Genomic DNA, 16,196 nt, shown 5'->3' with positions numbered 1-16,196 from the left:
GTATTTCCACCTTGCGGTCACCGGCCAACCTCCCACCCTTCCCCCTCGCCCCGGCTGGAATCGGCGTGCTTCTGAAAATACTTTATTTTAGTAGCGGGAATGGTTTTTTCCCCGTGGTAGGGAACGGTTTGTGGTGATATTTCAGTGAAAAGCTCGGGATTTTTTGTCTCAATCTAAATAACGTTGGACGCGGAAAAAAATCTGGATATGGGTATCGAATATACTGTGGCGTTCCGGGGAGAAAAAAGGAATGGAGATCGTCCGTTAAAGGAGATGAGGAAAAAATCTTTCGGGGAATTTAGTGTTTTATCGAGATAAGTCCGGAGAAAAATTTCAATTTATAGTTTAAGAAATGATAATATGGCCCTTTTTATTTTGAAACAATAAATCTTTGCGTCGACCGAAAAATCTACGGTATAAATAAAAGAAAATGTTTTTGTTATTTCTTTATCCTTTCCTCCTCGTTTTACCAACTAAGGTTTATCTGTACTGGTCTTACGCTTAACGTGGCCTACAGTTTGGCGAGTGAACAACTTAGAGAGTATCTCTAAAGACATGCGGTTTTATCTAGCATGGTTATTTGCGTTATTTTCGCATCTTACATTCTTGAATTTTGGACAATCACAAACATAAATTAGCGGCCATGCACCAGCAGGATTCCAACACGAGACTATCGCAACAGTAGAAGGACCATTTTGAGTACAGTTTATTCATAATTATAGTTTTTTCAGACTAATAAATGGTTGCATATATCTTAATTAACGATATTTATTGAAGAAATTTATAAAATATAGTGTAATTTATAAACGTTATCATGGAATGATCAAAACTGCATTTTAGCCATTTGTTATTATTGCTGTTTGATTGAAAAAAAAATGCTGCCAAAGCCCATGAACTATTTTTAAATATGTGTGGGAATGGTTCTGTTCTATAGTAAATTGATTACTTTAGACAAAACTACGTCGACGAGAAACTGAGAAAATCAGAGAAATATCACTTAAAAGCTTTGACTGTTTATTTAAGTTGTTTTAGAAATGTTGAGAGAATAATAAGGAACAATATGGGATACTTGTTAAGTAATATATATATATATATATATATATATATATATATATATATATATATATATATATATGTTAGAAGAGTATTACTGAAGCAGTTCATCTCGTGTAGTACAAAAAGTAGAACAAAAGGAAATATGGCAGATGAGATTCTGTCTGAACACGTCGTCATTATATTCAAGGTTCTTTTCAGAATCATACCATACTATAAATAAATAAATTATATTTGTTATCGCACATATTGTTCTTTTTATCCGATTAATAAAATTATTAGAAAATTAAGTGTTTTCATAAAAATATCTTGATATTACTAATAGTATTTTGCAGTGTTATCAGGGAAAACTGCTAGATATAGATGATATAGGGGAAATATTTATAAAATTACATTGTATCCTAATAAGTGAATACATGATTTAACTGATAATTAGTACTCACCAATATTGTGGTAACAACGAACGTTTTGTTCTGGATAATTTCTACTATTTGAGTGTACGCCTCCCCGTAAGTCCTGGTGAAATTCACCCCCTCGCTTGAATTCCAGGTCCCGATCTTCTTGAGCCCGTCCCTGGTCAATTCGATGACGTCCAACATGAAGTCGGTCCGGAATCCTTGATGGTCGAACTTGATGACGCCCGTAAGACCACGCATCTCCACCTGAAATTTACATTTTATTAAAACACACGATCCCACGGGTATTGTTTTGCGCCAGAATAAAATCAATATATTAAGAGATTTAGTCAGTTTAGCCGGATTATCATGCAGAACACATTTTCGCAATCAATAAAAGCTCAAACGCCAACAGAAGATCGGGGCAAAAAAGCTCATATAACATTAATGCGGTAAAATTGCCGAAGTATTTTTTTGTATATATTCAGTTTATGTGTTTCGTCGTATAAAGACTTTTTTATAATACATCCGAATGGGTCGTAGGAAAATTGACCTCGAAAAAATTAAAGCGAGAGTTCAAAAAAGAAAAGCGCTCGGGGTGATTAATATCCGTTTCCGGGAAACTTTCCAACAACTACTCATGAACTTTTAAGACTTCGAGATTCTTTCTGCGTTCAAATACGTTCATTACGTATTAAAAATGAATGCTATTTCAGTATCTAAAAGTGGGTTTGGGATTCAATTATTCACTGACTGAATTCGCTGTGTTAAAAATTACCAGGGGCTGTTAAATAAAAAACAATGTATTTAAATAATATGCTATTAAAATAATATTTTATTAACAACTTGTTATTTCAATAGTTATCGCGTTGTAATGTTTAATACTAAATAATGTTTTAACGTAAGATATTTTTAATCTTGACAAAAGCTGGGAACACCTGAAGAATTATTTCTTAAAGGGAGCTCCCATGTTGAGATCATAAAGCTACCATCCTTTTAATTAATTCAATTAACAGGAATATAATTAACTGTGAATAAAATAAGAAAGATTAACGTTGCCACTCTTTGGTTAAGTTGGGGTAAAACTAAGCAGCTGAAGCTGTAGTGTCACAAAGTGTGGATTGAAGGTGCTCGGACGCCTAGCCATAAACTGTTTTAAGATTTCTTCTAAACATTCAAGAATTGAAAAATACCTTCAAGGTATAAGGCCACCAATGGCGCACTCAAGTTGCTGCGAATTAAAGTAGTATGCCAACGGCGGATTTTAATAGCTTAGTTTCTTAGCCGTAGACTATTAAAATTTTAAACATGAAAATTTCGGTAGAAAGAGTGTCATTTCGAAGATACTTGTATTCCAACTGGTGGACAAAGTTACTCTTAATTATGAAATATGAATGAGAGAAGTGATATATTCAAATATTAAACAACGCCTTATCTCACAAGTGACAATGCCGACATTAATTGGAAATATCCCTATTATTCAGTATAACACTTCCATCTAAAACAACCCTGTCTAAAATAAAAACGTACGTGATACGTAATCAGCGAAGCGTTTAGAATTGAAGGTCCTATAGGTAAAGGCGAAGGTAATAATAGGAAGAATGTCACAAGACTGTTCTCTTTTGAGAGCAAACAATTAAACTAGGGATATAGAGAAATCTAACTATAACAGTTAAACCACGGAATTTTGTGTAAAAACATTACAGTTTAAAAGAGGTGTACGAAGGTAAGACTTCGAGATTCTTTCTGTGTTCAAATAAGCTTGTTACGCCCCTTTGGTAATTTCTTCAGAAGAGATGTGTTATAAATTTTTGTTTTAAATCATACACATTTCATAATTTATATAGGTTTCTTATTAAAAAAAAAATAGTCAGAAAATTGAAACATATTTTCATCTATTATTTTCACTGTAATTTTAACGATAGTTAGGTAGTGTGATAGAAACTGATAAGGATATTACTGGTTTTTACTTCATCGTCGATGTGTGTAATTTGTTCGATAATATGACGGTATTCTACGGGAAGAATGCAGACAATGTTTAAATAAGCGTAAGAAGTACAAATAGCAGCTAACAAAATTGTAATAAAATTGGTCGAAATTCAAAATACTAAATTATAAAATATGAAATTTAAACTGAACAAGATAATGTATTGTAGAATATAAATATTCTGATAATATTCACCAGTATTTAATAACGAAGCGATCTAGTTCATCGACAAGGCTCATAGAGGAATATTCGTAAGAATAAGATATAATGATAGTATAGTAGTACAATAGTACAAAGGTTTTTTCAATATAAACATAATTTAATACAATTATTTGAGAGGAAACTGTTAGACTGGCAAGCCTCCATAGAAAGCTTAGAGATATGCAGCTCGTGATATAAAATATCCCTTCATACACTGTATGGTAATATAGGACTCAAATGGCTTAAAGATAAGCTCGAAAAGAGGTCTAATGGAACTTCCAGACATTGGTTTTAAATGAATACAATTTTTGAAATCATATAATAAAATCAAGGAAGACATATTATTTCCATTTCTGTATTTAGATGAGACATGGATATTTCAGAATGGGACCAATATACCCAACGGTCACTCATGGCATGATTATAACAAAGATAGTGTTAAGATGACAAAAGTTGTCGGGCAAAGGTAAACTTTGGAACAACAATTAATTAGGTATTATTAGTCATAACATTTATTAATAATTGATTGCAGATATATTGTTCTTCATACTGGAAACAGAAAATAAATTCGAATTGAATTCGATAAATCATATTTAAGAAGAAATTGACAAATAATGGATTCATGAACCAATGTTAGATAGATTGGAAATTAATAGCTTAATTGTTCACTTAAACGAAACTTTCTTAACACGTTATTATGAATCAATGCTGGCAATTGGCAAGACTAATGTGTGTAATTGTTCAGAATATACATGAGCATTTGGTTAAAATGTGCGAGGAGAGAAAGAATACTAACTGTATTGCAGATATGGTAAATGCATTAGGGGGAATGCTGTAATTATATCTAGTTTTATCAGAAAATATGTATACAGGTGGTAACAGAACAAAGTAAGGAGAAATACGTTCCTATCGACATGACTTTACAGGAAAATACTGTACTGAAGGAAACAGGAACTCTTACTAAATGTAAAAGGTTAATATGCTCTCTAATGAAAGTAAAATATGTTGCTTGTGTATACAATTGTTCACTAAATAGATTAGGTGATACCACTACATAAAAATGCTGCTAAAACCCAGAGTTTATGCGGCAAAATTACGACGTTTTGACGTCATCAATTCAGATGACGTGTATTCACTCTAAAATTTAATAATTTTTTTCTCTAGTTAGCTAATAACGACTAGTAGAAAAGGCAGTAGTACTCTAAAAAAGTATCTCTGTGAAAAATGTAAATTAGTCTACTTGATTAGAGAAACACTCTAGGGACGTACTTAACACCATTGTATTCTGAAGCATGCCGCGTGGATTAGAAAAGCTTTCGAACAAATACACTTACCACTTTCATGTAATTAATAAGGCTGTATCCGTGCGGCCAGAAGTCGACTGCATCGCAGCTGAGCGGTTTGATGTCGATCTGTTGGCTCGTGTCCAGGTCGTGAAGAGCTTTGGCAAACAGATGGACCGCATCGTACATTAGAGCAGTTTCGGCCTATAAAAAATGCCGGGAATCAAAAATGTATATTGTCGTATTTATAAATTTTAATTAAAGGCTAATAGTCCATAATTTAAAATGATAAATTCATGGAAATATTATAATGTTATTGGTGGAAGAGATATTTTTAATGCATACATTTGATATATAAATTTGTATAAAAGTGACTTTGTTATTATAAAACGTTAACTCTTTACTTTTAACTTTATTTCTAGCTTTGATGTAGTTCAATCTGTAGGTCCAATTTTCAATAAATCCTTTTAGCAATTGAAGCCGTATATAGTATTATTACAGTTGTATCTTATTTTTGGCTTTTTGATGTAGAGTAACGACTTTACATATCTCCACATTTTCTTAGAGAAAATAATGAGGAACTGCTATTTTACTACAGGTATCCAGTTAGAGCAAATGCAGACGTTCAAGTAACGCGGAAAAAAAGTTCCACGAAAATAGGAGATTAACACTGCACTAAGCCAAAGAAGCTGCAGCTGACCGCCAACTGTCGCGAGATATATAGTGGGAAATAAAGCCTTGCGGCCTATTTGTTGATAATGATGATTATTACATATACCCACAGTTTAATGTAGCCGTTAAGGAAAATAAGAACAACATTTTATTTTAAATTTACCAGTATTATACAAGTTAGTTTTGTAAGAACAATTTTTCTGCAAAATCTTCCATAAATTAAATTTACACAGACACAGATTGATATTCGCTTCTTCTTTTATACTACTTTCTACAACATCATAACATATTCTGAGAAGTGTGATATGCAGTCATACAATGCAATACCCCTCTAGAATATATAACGAAAGTTTTTCGGAATGTTTAGTTATATTAAAAGAGTGTTAGTGCATCCCAATGTGCTCGCTAATTCGCGAGACTACAGTGAAAGGACACAAAAAGTTGTGGGCGTTGTTTACAAGAGTTGTGGTTAATAATAGAATAGTTTTTAGGTAAATTCTATTTTTACAAAAATTTATTAAGGTAATATAACTATTTATTATTTAATAGAGAAAATTAAGAGTAATAATTTCAAAAACTTGATATTCTATATAAAAACGTCTGGTTTTCTCTCTAAAAATGTAAATAGCAATAAAAAAATATCCGTGAGGTTTTTCTTTTAATAGAAACACTTTGATTTCTCATAATATCTAGAAGCAAGCAATCCTGTTACATCCTTTTTACCATTGTTTCATCAAACAAATAAAAAAACAGCTTTTGTTCAGTAGCGGATACGAGCCTCAACTCAAATAAGGAACACAACAACGGAAAGAAAGGTCCCTTTGATAGAAATCAATCCGTATATGGTCTGGACCGGCATCTTTTTGTAAAACAATAGCGGACATCGTAAACCATTAGAACAGTACGAGAACAAACGGAATTTTTAACCGACAAAAACATCCAGTGGGCCGGGTCGTTGGCTATTTGTTTGTTTTGGTCTCTGCGGCCCGATAAAAAAAACAAACGCCAAACTGCGGCGAGGATGTTGGACCAGATAGGGATTACGAGGGGAAATAAATGGTCCAATTTTTCTCGACCATCGCAAGTGTCAATATTCAATTACGGTTTTAGGTGACTTCGAGTTCGCCGCTCTTTGGGATTTTTTGATTTAAAATAAGGTCACTGCCATGATCGGAAAAAGATTGGTCGAGATATGCGTTGGTTTGTTTTCGAGGTGCGTATTATTTCCACAGTGCAAGTACGAGTGATTAAATTTTATGGAAACAATCAAGAATTTAATGGATATTTTGGATCATTTTGAATATTATATACTTCCTCTAAAAACAATATAATTGTTTTACAAAGGATTTCGGTTTAATTTTCGGTAGAGCTTTAGTTGAAAGCATTTCTTTCGATTTGAGATAAATCTTTCAACATATCTGACAAAGCAAACTTAAAAAATAATTTTATATGGTCAATAGTAAACAAATAGCCAATTTGAAGTTTGTGACAAGCTTACTGACAATCATTGTATGAGGGGCAAAATAAATAAAATGAAGGTTAAGGGCCTACAGTCAAGTTTTTAGTAAAACTATGTTTTTATTTTTCATCGTTATGTCAAATGAGGCCTAATTAATAAATTAATAATTAATATAATTCAAAATATATGGACGACGTACAATTATATACGTACGATATATATATATATATATATATATATATATATATATATATATATATATATATATATATATATCTCAAAGAAAATAATTAAAAATAGATAAACTTCAACATAATATATATTGTACTGTGTTGTATATTTAGCTCAGTTATATTAATGATCATAAAAAGTGTAATCTTTATATATATATATATATATATATATATTAGAGTCTCCTTTTACCAACTATGGTTTTATCTGGACTGGGCCTAAAGTTGCAACGTGGGCTCCGAACCACGGTCCTCAGCATTACCTACCGACTGGCTAGTGACCAACTTTAGAAATTATCCCAGAAGACATCCGGTCTTACCCAGCCTGGTTACTAACGTGACTGGGATCATTTTCCTTGTCAGATTTTACACTCTTGCCTCGAATATTCACAAATTTTAAACAATCACAAACATAAATTTACGACCATGCCCCAACAGGATTCGAACTTCATCTTTATATATTTAATAAAGTATAAATTGTTTTATGTCATTTTTTTTGTATTAGGTGTTAAATGTTAGTATATTGCCATTAAAAAAAATTAAATGATATTTTTATTGTAGTGCAAAATTAGTAATATATCTGATAGATAAGAATTGTTAAATTATATAGTATTTTTTTAATCTATTTTCGAAATATTTACTGTTTAATGTATTTTTTTACTTTTATTGCATTTTTATTTTTACTCTTATTTTTACCACTACTATTTTTATTATATTTTGAATTTCCCATTACTCATATTGGCAATTTAGACCCTCTGGTTCGAAAAAAGCTATACTTTTTCAATTCAATCAAATATCAATCAGTTAGCCTTAACCTAGTGAAGGGCAGCTCACAGACCCAACCGTCCTCATCAAATCTTACGTATCGGCCAGATTGTTTCAGGTGAAGATAAAGTGAATTCTCTCCGGCAGGAAAACTTTCTTCACCATAACTTTCATAAATCACAATTCGAGTAAACAATTAAATCACATCTTCAGAAGAAAATCTTCAAGTGGTTGAAATGGGGAGGGTTGCAAATCAACCGCCAAAATCCCGAGTTATCATTTTCTATAAAAAGCGTTTCGCACTATGCAACTCAATATTGACAATACTGATGCCACTGTATGCATAGCAATACTTTATAGCCATGAATATCTGCCATCTCATTTTTATTATCAGTAACAGTACGCGGCAGAAAACTTTTGTTTTTCTGCCTACAAAGTAATAAAACCGTGATATTGAAACGGTTCCTAATAATATTGTCGTTATATTCCTCAGGAAGACATTTTCCTTCTTTCTCGATCTTTCTTTCTGTTTGACTTTGATTTCTGTCCTGTTAATGTAATTCATTGGTACTCTAAGTTGTTCGTTGACGCTTATATGAAAATTGCCATCTTCACATTGTTGAAGCCAAAATAGACAATGGCGACATGACGGAGCAGTATCACTATAAATCTTCAAAAGTGTTTTGGCAGCAAATTTTTTAAAAATCAAGCACCAAAAGTAACAAATATCGAAAACCTAATTTTGAGCGTTCCATGATTATCATCTGTATATATTGTGCCTGAATAACTCACTAACGGATAACTGTTGTCTTACACAAGGAAATGTAAAAATCATGTGATTTTCCAGTTGTTAAGTTGTTTGCATTAATACTTTCATTAATATAAAATATTATTCATATATTTATTTGTTTTATTGTTAAAGTAACTATTTGTAACAATTTCAATTATTAAATATTACAAAAAATATAGAATAAAAAAAGCCTAAAAAGTATTTCACCAAAACAAATTGCAACATATATATATTTCAATAATACTTAAATATACGATAGAATGTAGACACAAAAATACCCGTACCAAATCAAATATCAATTAACCAATGTTGAATAACTCAAATACTACACTGAAAAAGTAACAATTATTTCAACTAATATAAAACGGAATACATTTTAAACTTGTTCGTACTCGATTAAAAAAATTTGTATCAAAGGTACACATCGATTTCTATTAAAATATTTCCCTATACCTACCCTATAAATTTTTTAGTTTTAATTAAAATTTTGTTTAAACAAACGTATTATGCATATTTTGTTAGCTGTAAAATATTAAAATTTGTATCTGTAACTTGCCATGCTTACTTTGTTATATAAAATGATAAAAGGATATAAAAACTGGAAAAAGTCACGTTAGTTTAGGTTTTTTCTCTATTTGAATATTGCAAACTTTCTCTTTTTAGTTATTAAACTCCCAAAAAAACATTTCATATCTGCAAAAAGTTACGAAACTCGTTAGTTGGCAAAAGAATATTCATTAAACTTTTTATATATGCAAAAATATCAAATATTGTAGCGTCTTCTTTGTGGTGCTTTAAACATTGATGACTAGGTAACTAATTCGACTTTTTTCCTTAGTATGTGGTTATATTCCTGTAAGTGTAAAGAACCTATTAAGAACCTATTTAAATATTATATAATGTAGTATAATGTAGTATATTCTTTTTAGTTGTTATTAGTTAATTATAATTATTAGGTATGCAAATATATAACATATATGTTTTCCTTTTATAATTTTTATACGCGTCATACATACCTGCCGTGTTAGCCAGACACACTTTGTCTATATATGTCATAGCTGTAGAGTGACTAAGCATGAAATTAAAATTAAATACTAATTAGAAATTCCGTATGTAAATATTCCACCGTATAGTGAATTGATTGAAGTTTGGATTGAAAAAGTGATCTTGTATTGCTAAGTTAAATCTATTAAAATATATCATAATTCTTGTACCTAATAAAAGAGCAATATGGATGCAAACTTCACCCAAGACTATCACAACCTGGGAGTGAAATATTTCCTCACGACTTGTTACGAATAACAATTCCTATATGACACTATCTATGACTATATCAGTCTCAGTGTAAGTAATCGATCCCATTGTATTTGAGTGTATTCACAGTTCTTTTCAGGATTTTATTCTCAAATAGTAGTATTATATGGATATTGTTAGCATTTGCTTGTACAGCAGCAACTTATTATTTTCCTCCAAATAACCAATAATTTTTTTTTGTTTTTTAATTCACACTCATAAGACTTGCCTTGTGGTGTAGTTGCTCTTCTTTATTTCAGTGTTGAATAGGCTTTTTTTGTTTAACTATAAACATACTGGTTGAAACGTAGAAGTTTAAGAGTTCAGTGTATTACTTCAATAGTATTTTGTACAGATTATAGGAGAATCTCTTATGCCAGACTTTATCGTAGGTTTTCGCTACGTTCAAGAATATAGCTAAATAAATGTTTTTCTTCCAAGGCTTTTTCAGTAATATCTGTGTACCTGGTCAATTGTTTAATGTTTGATCATAGTACAAATGTATCTATGCTATTTTTAAAGAAAAATTAATTGCTGTTTTCAATATTATGTATCACGTTACTGTTCTGATTACATGACACCTACAAATATCAATTCTAGATGAATATTAAAGAAATGGCCATGCAAATGGAAACTTATTTCTATCTCTAATAGATGGGAGGCAATATTAAGCTTTTGCGCATACGATGATAAGTTATTTATATACTTGTATAGACTTATTTTAGTGAACATACAAATTATTGTCAGTTATTTTAACACTGATATTAATTACACAAGTATATGCAGTTTTGGGCCTGAGTAACCAAAAGCAACTTATAAGGTAAATTGTGTGATTGAAGACAAATCCGCAGACCGTTTCTTAAAATTGGTTTTAGTTTCGGAAATATTCAATAAATTCATTATTTCACTATTTTTAACTATTAACAGTCATTTATTGAATTACAAAGTATAAATCAGAAACGAACAGAGGTTAAACTGAGTATTTTAGACTTGTTGGGATCTATTTTACGCATGACTGTTCAAGAGTAATCGCTCATCATGACTTCGTCAAAATCCTTGATATCGTCTTTTAATTTTCGCTGTATCTGGTAAGTTTTGTGGGAAACAAATTCGTGGTGATGCAATTTTGTGGTAACTTTGCAAAAAATTATCGTTAACGTGTTTATCATCCGGTGATTTGTAGTTATCGAGAAAGTTATGAACAACATAGGATACATTAATTACCCCACAAATATCTCCGGATTTGAATAAACCATAGAAAAGATTAAACCCTATTGTCTTCCTTTTCTAGTGGAGGTATATTCTTTTTGAATCGATCGGTACAGTCGATTAAGTCAAAACAACAAAAAAATCTAGAATAATTAGATCTTGTGTTAAATTAATAATTTTATAGTAATAATAATTCAGTTGTTGTGTTATTGTTGGTGGTTTAACAAACATTTGTTTTAAAATATGGAAAAACAAGGGTGAGTGTAGAATGTAAGGTTACATTTATAAATGTTATAAAATCCAAACAGCATCAATTTTATTTATAGTTGAAATGTTAGCTACCAAACCTATAACACAGCATTTTCAATGATATAGAATAGGTGACTCTTGAATAAAATAGGTATTCTAAATAAGTGATTCTTGAAGAAAATTATTCTTGTTGCGTTAGAAGTAGTCAAGTCATTAATGAGGTTTGTCCATAAAGAACAGTTGCAAAATTTATAGTAACTGGTAATAATTAGACATTTATTTTAAACTTAATATATTTTAGTAAGGATTTAAATTTATCTTATAGCTGTAGCTTTTAAGATGTAGTTAAATTTTGTTGAGAGTGAAAGGCGAAGAATGTAAAATTCAGAGAATTAGAGGAGAAGAAATTAGATTAGCATTTTGCTAAGATGTAAGGACACTGTACAGCGATATTATGAAATAATTAAATTTGCTAACAAAAGTAGACCTGAATCAAAAAAACAAAATATAAAACTAACAAAGACGTCTTAAGGATTTTATGAAAAGGAAAATACAATGCATTATTATATAAGACTATAGGTAAATAAATTATTGTTTTGTAAAAATAATGATGTATTGATTAAAATTTCTTTCAGCTTAAAAGTACAATAATCCATTCATTTTAGGCTAATAAATGTACACTATGTTAATCGAAAGCTCGAGGTAGTCAATTCATTAATGAGATATTAGCAATCATAGTTGATCATATTTGGATATTTTTAAGAGATATTTTGAGAGATTTTGTTTTTGCTAGTATTTTTAGAATGTCAGGTTCGACAAATACTCTTTCTTTGATTGTTTCACTTCATCGAGCAAAGGTAGCAACTCTTTACATGACTTTTCTGTTCAATTCATAACTTTGCTACAGAAAATGAAAAGTATACATTTAGCAAGCGTTATAAAACAAATAGGGTACCCATATCTTACTTATTATTATTGTTATACTTATCTTAGCATTTATGAAGATTTTTCTACGTTTACAGAACATAAAACATCCACAAATAAATCAAAAATACTTTCAATGGATTTTGTGACGATGTCTTATAATGACACAAAAAGAAGATTTATGTTTAATCCAAAGTAGGCAGCTGTTATAACAGAGATCAGGGCGTCAAATAACTTTAAGAATCATTCTCATCTACTTGGACCAAAAAGTTGGCCCAAATTTGTAAATTGAATGATTAAGCTGTCAAAAAATTTTTCTTACTGCTGGTGGTGCTTCGTCGAATAATAATATTTTCTGTTTTATAATTAAACGTTAAAACTGTAGATTACACTTTCATTCACCTAATATTATTAAATAGTAGGAAACAAAGTATGATTATAATATGACAAAATCGCTTGTAATACGGTGCCGGGCATTATCCAAACAATATTTACCGCAACATTATTCAGAATATGTTTAATCTTTGACCTGTATAATCACTGAACAAGGCAATAAAATACGTACCTTCCTGGGTTTCATTCATAATAACTAGGCGGCTTTGTTCCTGTATAATGTTCTGGCCGATTTTCATGAATAACAAATTTCATAATAACAATGGCGATCTTACCGGGCGACGATGTAAATTAAAAAGCCGCATTCAAATATTCATAAATACAACAATAATGCGTTTATTATATTAGCTCGCTTCTATTTCCGTTTTGTTATTGTTTAACGAAACATTTACGGTATACTGGATACAATTTTAATAGGATGGATATTTATTTTTTTTATTATTATTATTTTTCCCATAAAAAACTAGAATAACATTTGGTCACTTATTTTCCCAATAGAGGGTTTTAATAAATTTCATCTCGCCTTCTGAGTTTTACCGGTACACTAAATTATATTAAATAAAGATACTTGACAGTTTTGTATATAGTTGACTCAGTTATGTTGGAACACATTCCCAAAATGACATCCACAATTATAAAATGCTCTATATGTCACTTTTTTGTTGATAAAGGTAAAAGTGCAAAGCAGGCCATAAATATGTGAATATTTCTTATGGTTCTGAGAGGGTAACAGTTTTAGTTTCATCAATTCGTTTGCGATAATGTTGATGTCAAAGATTTTGCGCGCTGTGAAAGGTCAATTGTCGAAAATTTTGATAAAAATATGGAAATGGCTGAGTCCGACAAACATATAAATACTGCGTATACTGTCCAGAGGCTAAGCATTGTAAGAAAACCGTCTGGAAACATTTGGAAAAGTCAGAATTCAAACAGAATATGGATGTAGGTGTGGCACATGAGCAGCGTTGCCAACTTGTGATCAATTTCCTAATCTGCAGGGAACCTCATGTTGATTTAGAATTAGTATTATGCAGGGAGAATGCAAATAACCTCATCGTAAATAAGGATAATATAATATCGTATAATACTGATGGATTAAAAGCTGGTAAAGTTAGGGGAATTTGAGAAAATATGAAAATATTCCTCGTGCTGCTATTGCAGTTTTCTATCTAATATACCAATAATTTTATATTATATTGACATTAGACATTACCAAGTGATTTGTATGCTAAGGTGAGTGAATCCGTATAATCACAAGCTCAATATCTCCAAATTAAATAACTGATGCCAGTGCTGACGCGACCTCCATACGCGATAAATCCCTGACCGCCCAAAATTTGGATGAATTTTTTTTCGCCAATTTTTTCAAATTTGAGAAATTTAACTTGGATTATAGGCGAAATTGGCATTGGCAATCCTGCATAAATAAAAAAAACTCACGGACATATATTCTGTGAATTGCTGCTGAACCACAACCAATCGACCAGTTTTTAAGTCAGTAGTGGCTGGCAATGAAAAGTGGATTACTTATGAAATTACCGAGCGAAAATGGCCGTGGGTGATTTTACTATGAGCTTACAACTAAATTTTGCCGCTATGATGTGAATTGTAGTTCATCAAGGCAATACTAAGCCACATAAATTGATAGCAATTCGTCGGAAAATATGGGAGCTTGGCTGGGATATTCTTTCTTATATATCCACCATATAGTCCGTATCCAGAACTAACTGACCACCTGATTCTGTCAATGACGAACACTTTTGCTGGTGAACCATTCGTTTCGAGTGAAATTTTTGAGAATAAACTGTCCTAGTTATTAACAGTAGGGTCAAGGGCCTCTATGAGTGAGGCATAATAGAAATGTCGATAAATTATGGAACCAAGCGACATATAGTTAAAATAAATAAAATAAAATAATCCTATGAATATTAAATCAAATTATATGTAACAATAATCGGGTAAAAGTATCAAAAAAGGTATAAAACTATTAACATTTATATTTAATGCTATGCTACGAATTAATTGCTTCCCAAGCACCTGGAAAGTAGTTAAAATATTAATGATTCTTAAACCATGAAAAATACCAGAAAATGTGATCTCCTACCGACCTATAAGTTTATTATAGATAATATCTAAAGTTTTCGAGAAACTATACATAAAGAAGCTAAACTATATAATAGAAAAAAGAAAAATTATTCCAGAACATCAGTTTGGTTTTTGCAATAAGCATGCGACTATTGAACAAGTGCATATACTTGTAAACAAAATAAACACTCGCCTAAAGGCCAAATGATACTCTTCGACTGCTTTTCTAGATATATCTCAGGTTTTTGACAAAGTATGGCGTACGGGCTTGCAGATTAAACTAAAGAAATTTCTCTCTCATCCAGACTATCAATTACTAAAATCGGATCTCACTGATAGACATTTTATTGTAAATCAAGGCAATGAACATACTGAATTAAATCCCAACAGGAAGGTAGTGCACCGGGTCCAGTACTGTATCTTCTGTATACGGCCGCTCTGCCCACCACAAGAATAACTACCGTAGTAACATACGCAGCCGACACAGCAATCTTAGCATCCCATGAAAAACCAGTCACATCATCAATATGCCTACAAACCCATATGGAGCAAATACAATTATGGTTGAAGACATGGCGCATTAAAGCCAATGAAATAAAATCCACCCATGTAACGTTTACCCTGCGTAGAAGAACATATCCACCAGTGAATCGTCAATTCCCCCAAGCAGAGCATATTAAACATCTTGGTATACACTTAGATCGCCTGGAAGAAGCACATACTCTTTAAACGAAAACAAATTGGACTTAAATTATATCAAATGTATTGGATCATCGGACGCAAATCCAAGTTATCATTAGATAACAAGGTGTTGCTGTATGAGTCTATACTCAAGCCTATTTGGTCATGTGGAATCCAACTATGGGGTACCGCTAGCAAATCTAACATATCCATCATTCAACGGTTCCAAAATAAAGTATTGCGTGCCACTGTTGATGCTCTGTACTATATTTCAAATAAAATGATACAACGCGATATTCCTCTTGAATCTATAACGAGTATAATTCAACGTGTTTGTGTGAAGTACTTCGAAAGAGTGTCAGTGCATCCCAATGTACTCGCTAACCAGCTAAATATGCGACGTGATAGTGAAGTGCGTAGACTAAAACGTTTAACACCACCTGATCTGATTAGTGGACATATATAGACTTTAGAATAAGCTTTAGGATAAGACTAATTAATTAAGATAATATTTTGATAATTTTCTG

The 16,196-nt window shown here is 31.4% G+C and overlaps 1 protein-coding gene across 1 annotated transcript in view; it reads right to left on the bottom strand.

Annotated features, from left to right (window-relative positions):
- Window positions 1-16,196, bottom strand: part of LOC143200961 (glutamate receptor ionotropic, kainate 2) — a 196,886-nt gene that overhangs the window by 70,219 nt on the left and 110,471 nt on the right. Inside the window, exons 9-10 of the mRNA XM_076411779.1 lie at window positions 4,971-5,123; window positions 1,497-1,715 (exon numbers count right to left, since the gene is read on the bottom strand). Coding sequence (XP_076267894.1) covers window positions 1,497-1,715; window positions 4,971-5,123 — 372 coding nt within the window. The remainder of the gene's footprint in view (window positions 1-1,496; window positions 1,716-4,970; window positions 5,124-16,196) is intronic.

The sequence above is a fragment of the Rhynchophorus ferrugineus genome, unplaced genomic scaffold (assembly GCF_030347505.1).
Source record: "Rhynchophorus ferrugineus isolate W39M unplaced genomic scaffold, kcgeb_rfMv2 rfM1, whole genome shotgun sequence".
NCBI classification, from domain to species: Eukaryota; Metazoa; Arthropoda; class Insecta; order Coleoptera; family Curculionidae; genus Rhynchophorus; species Rhynchophorus ferrugineus.
This window is presented reverse-complemented; position numbering and strand designations above follow the sequence as displayed.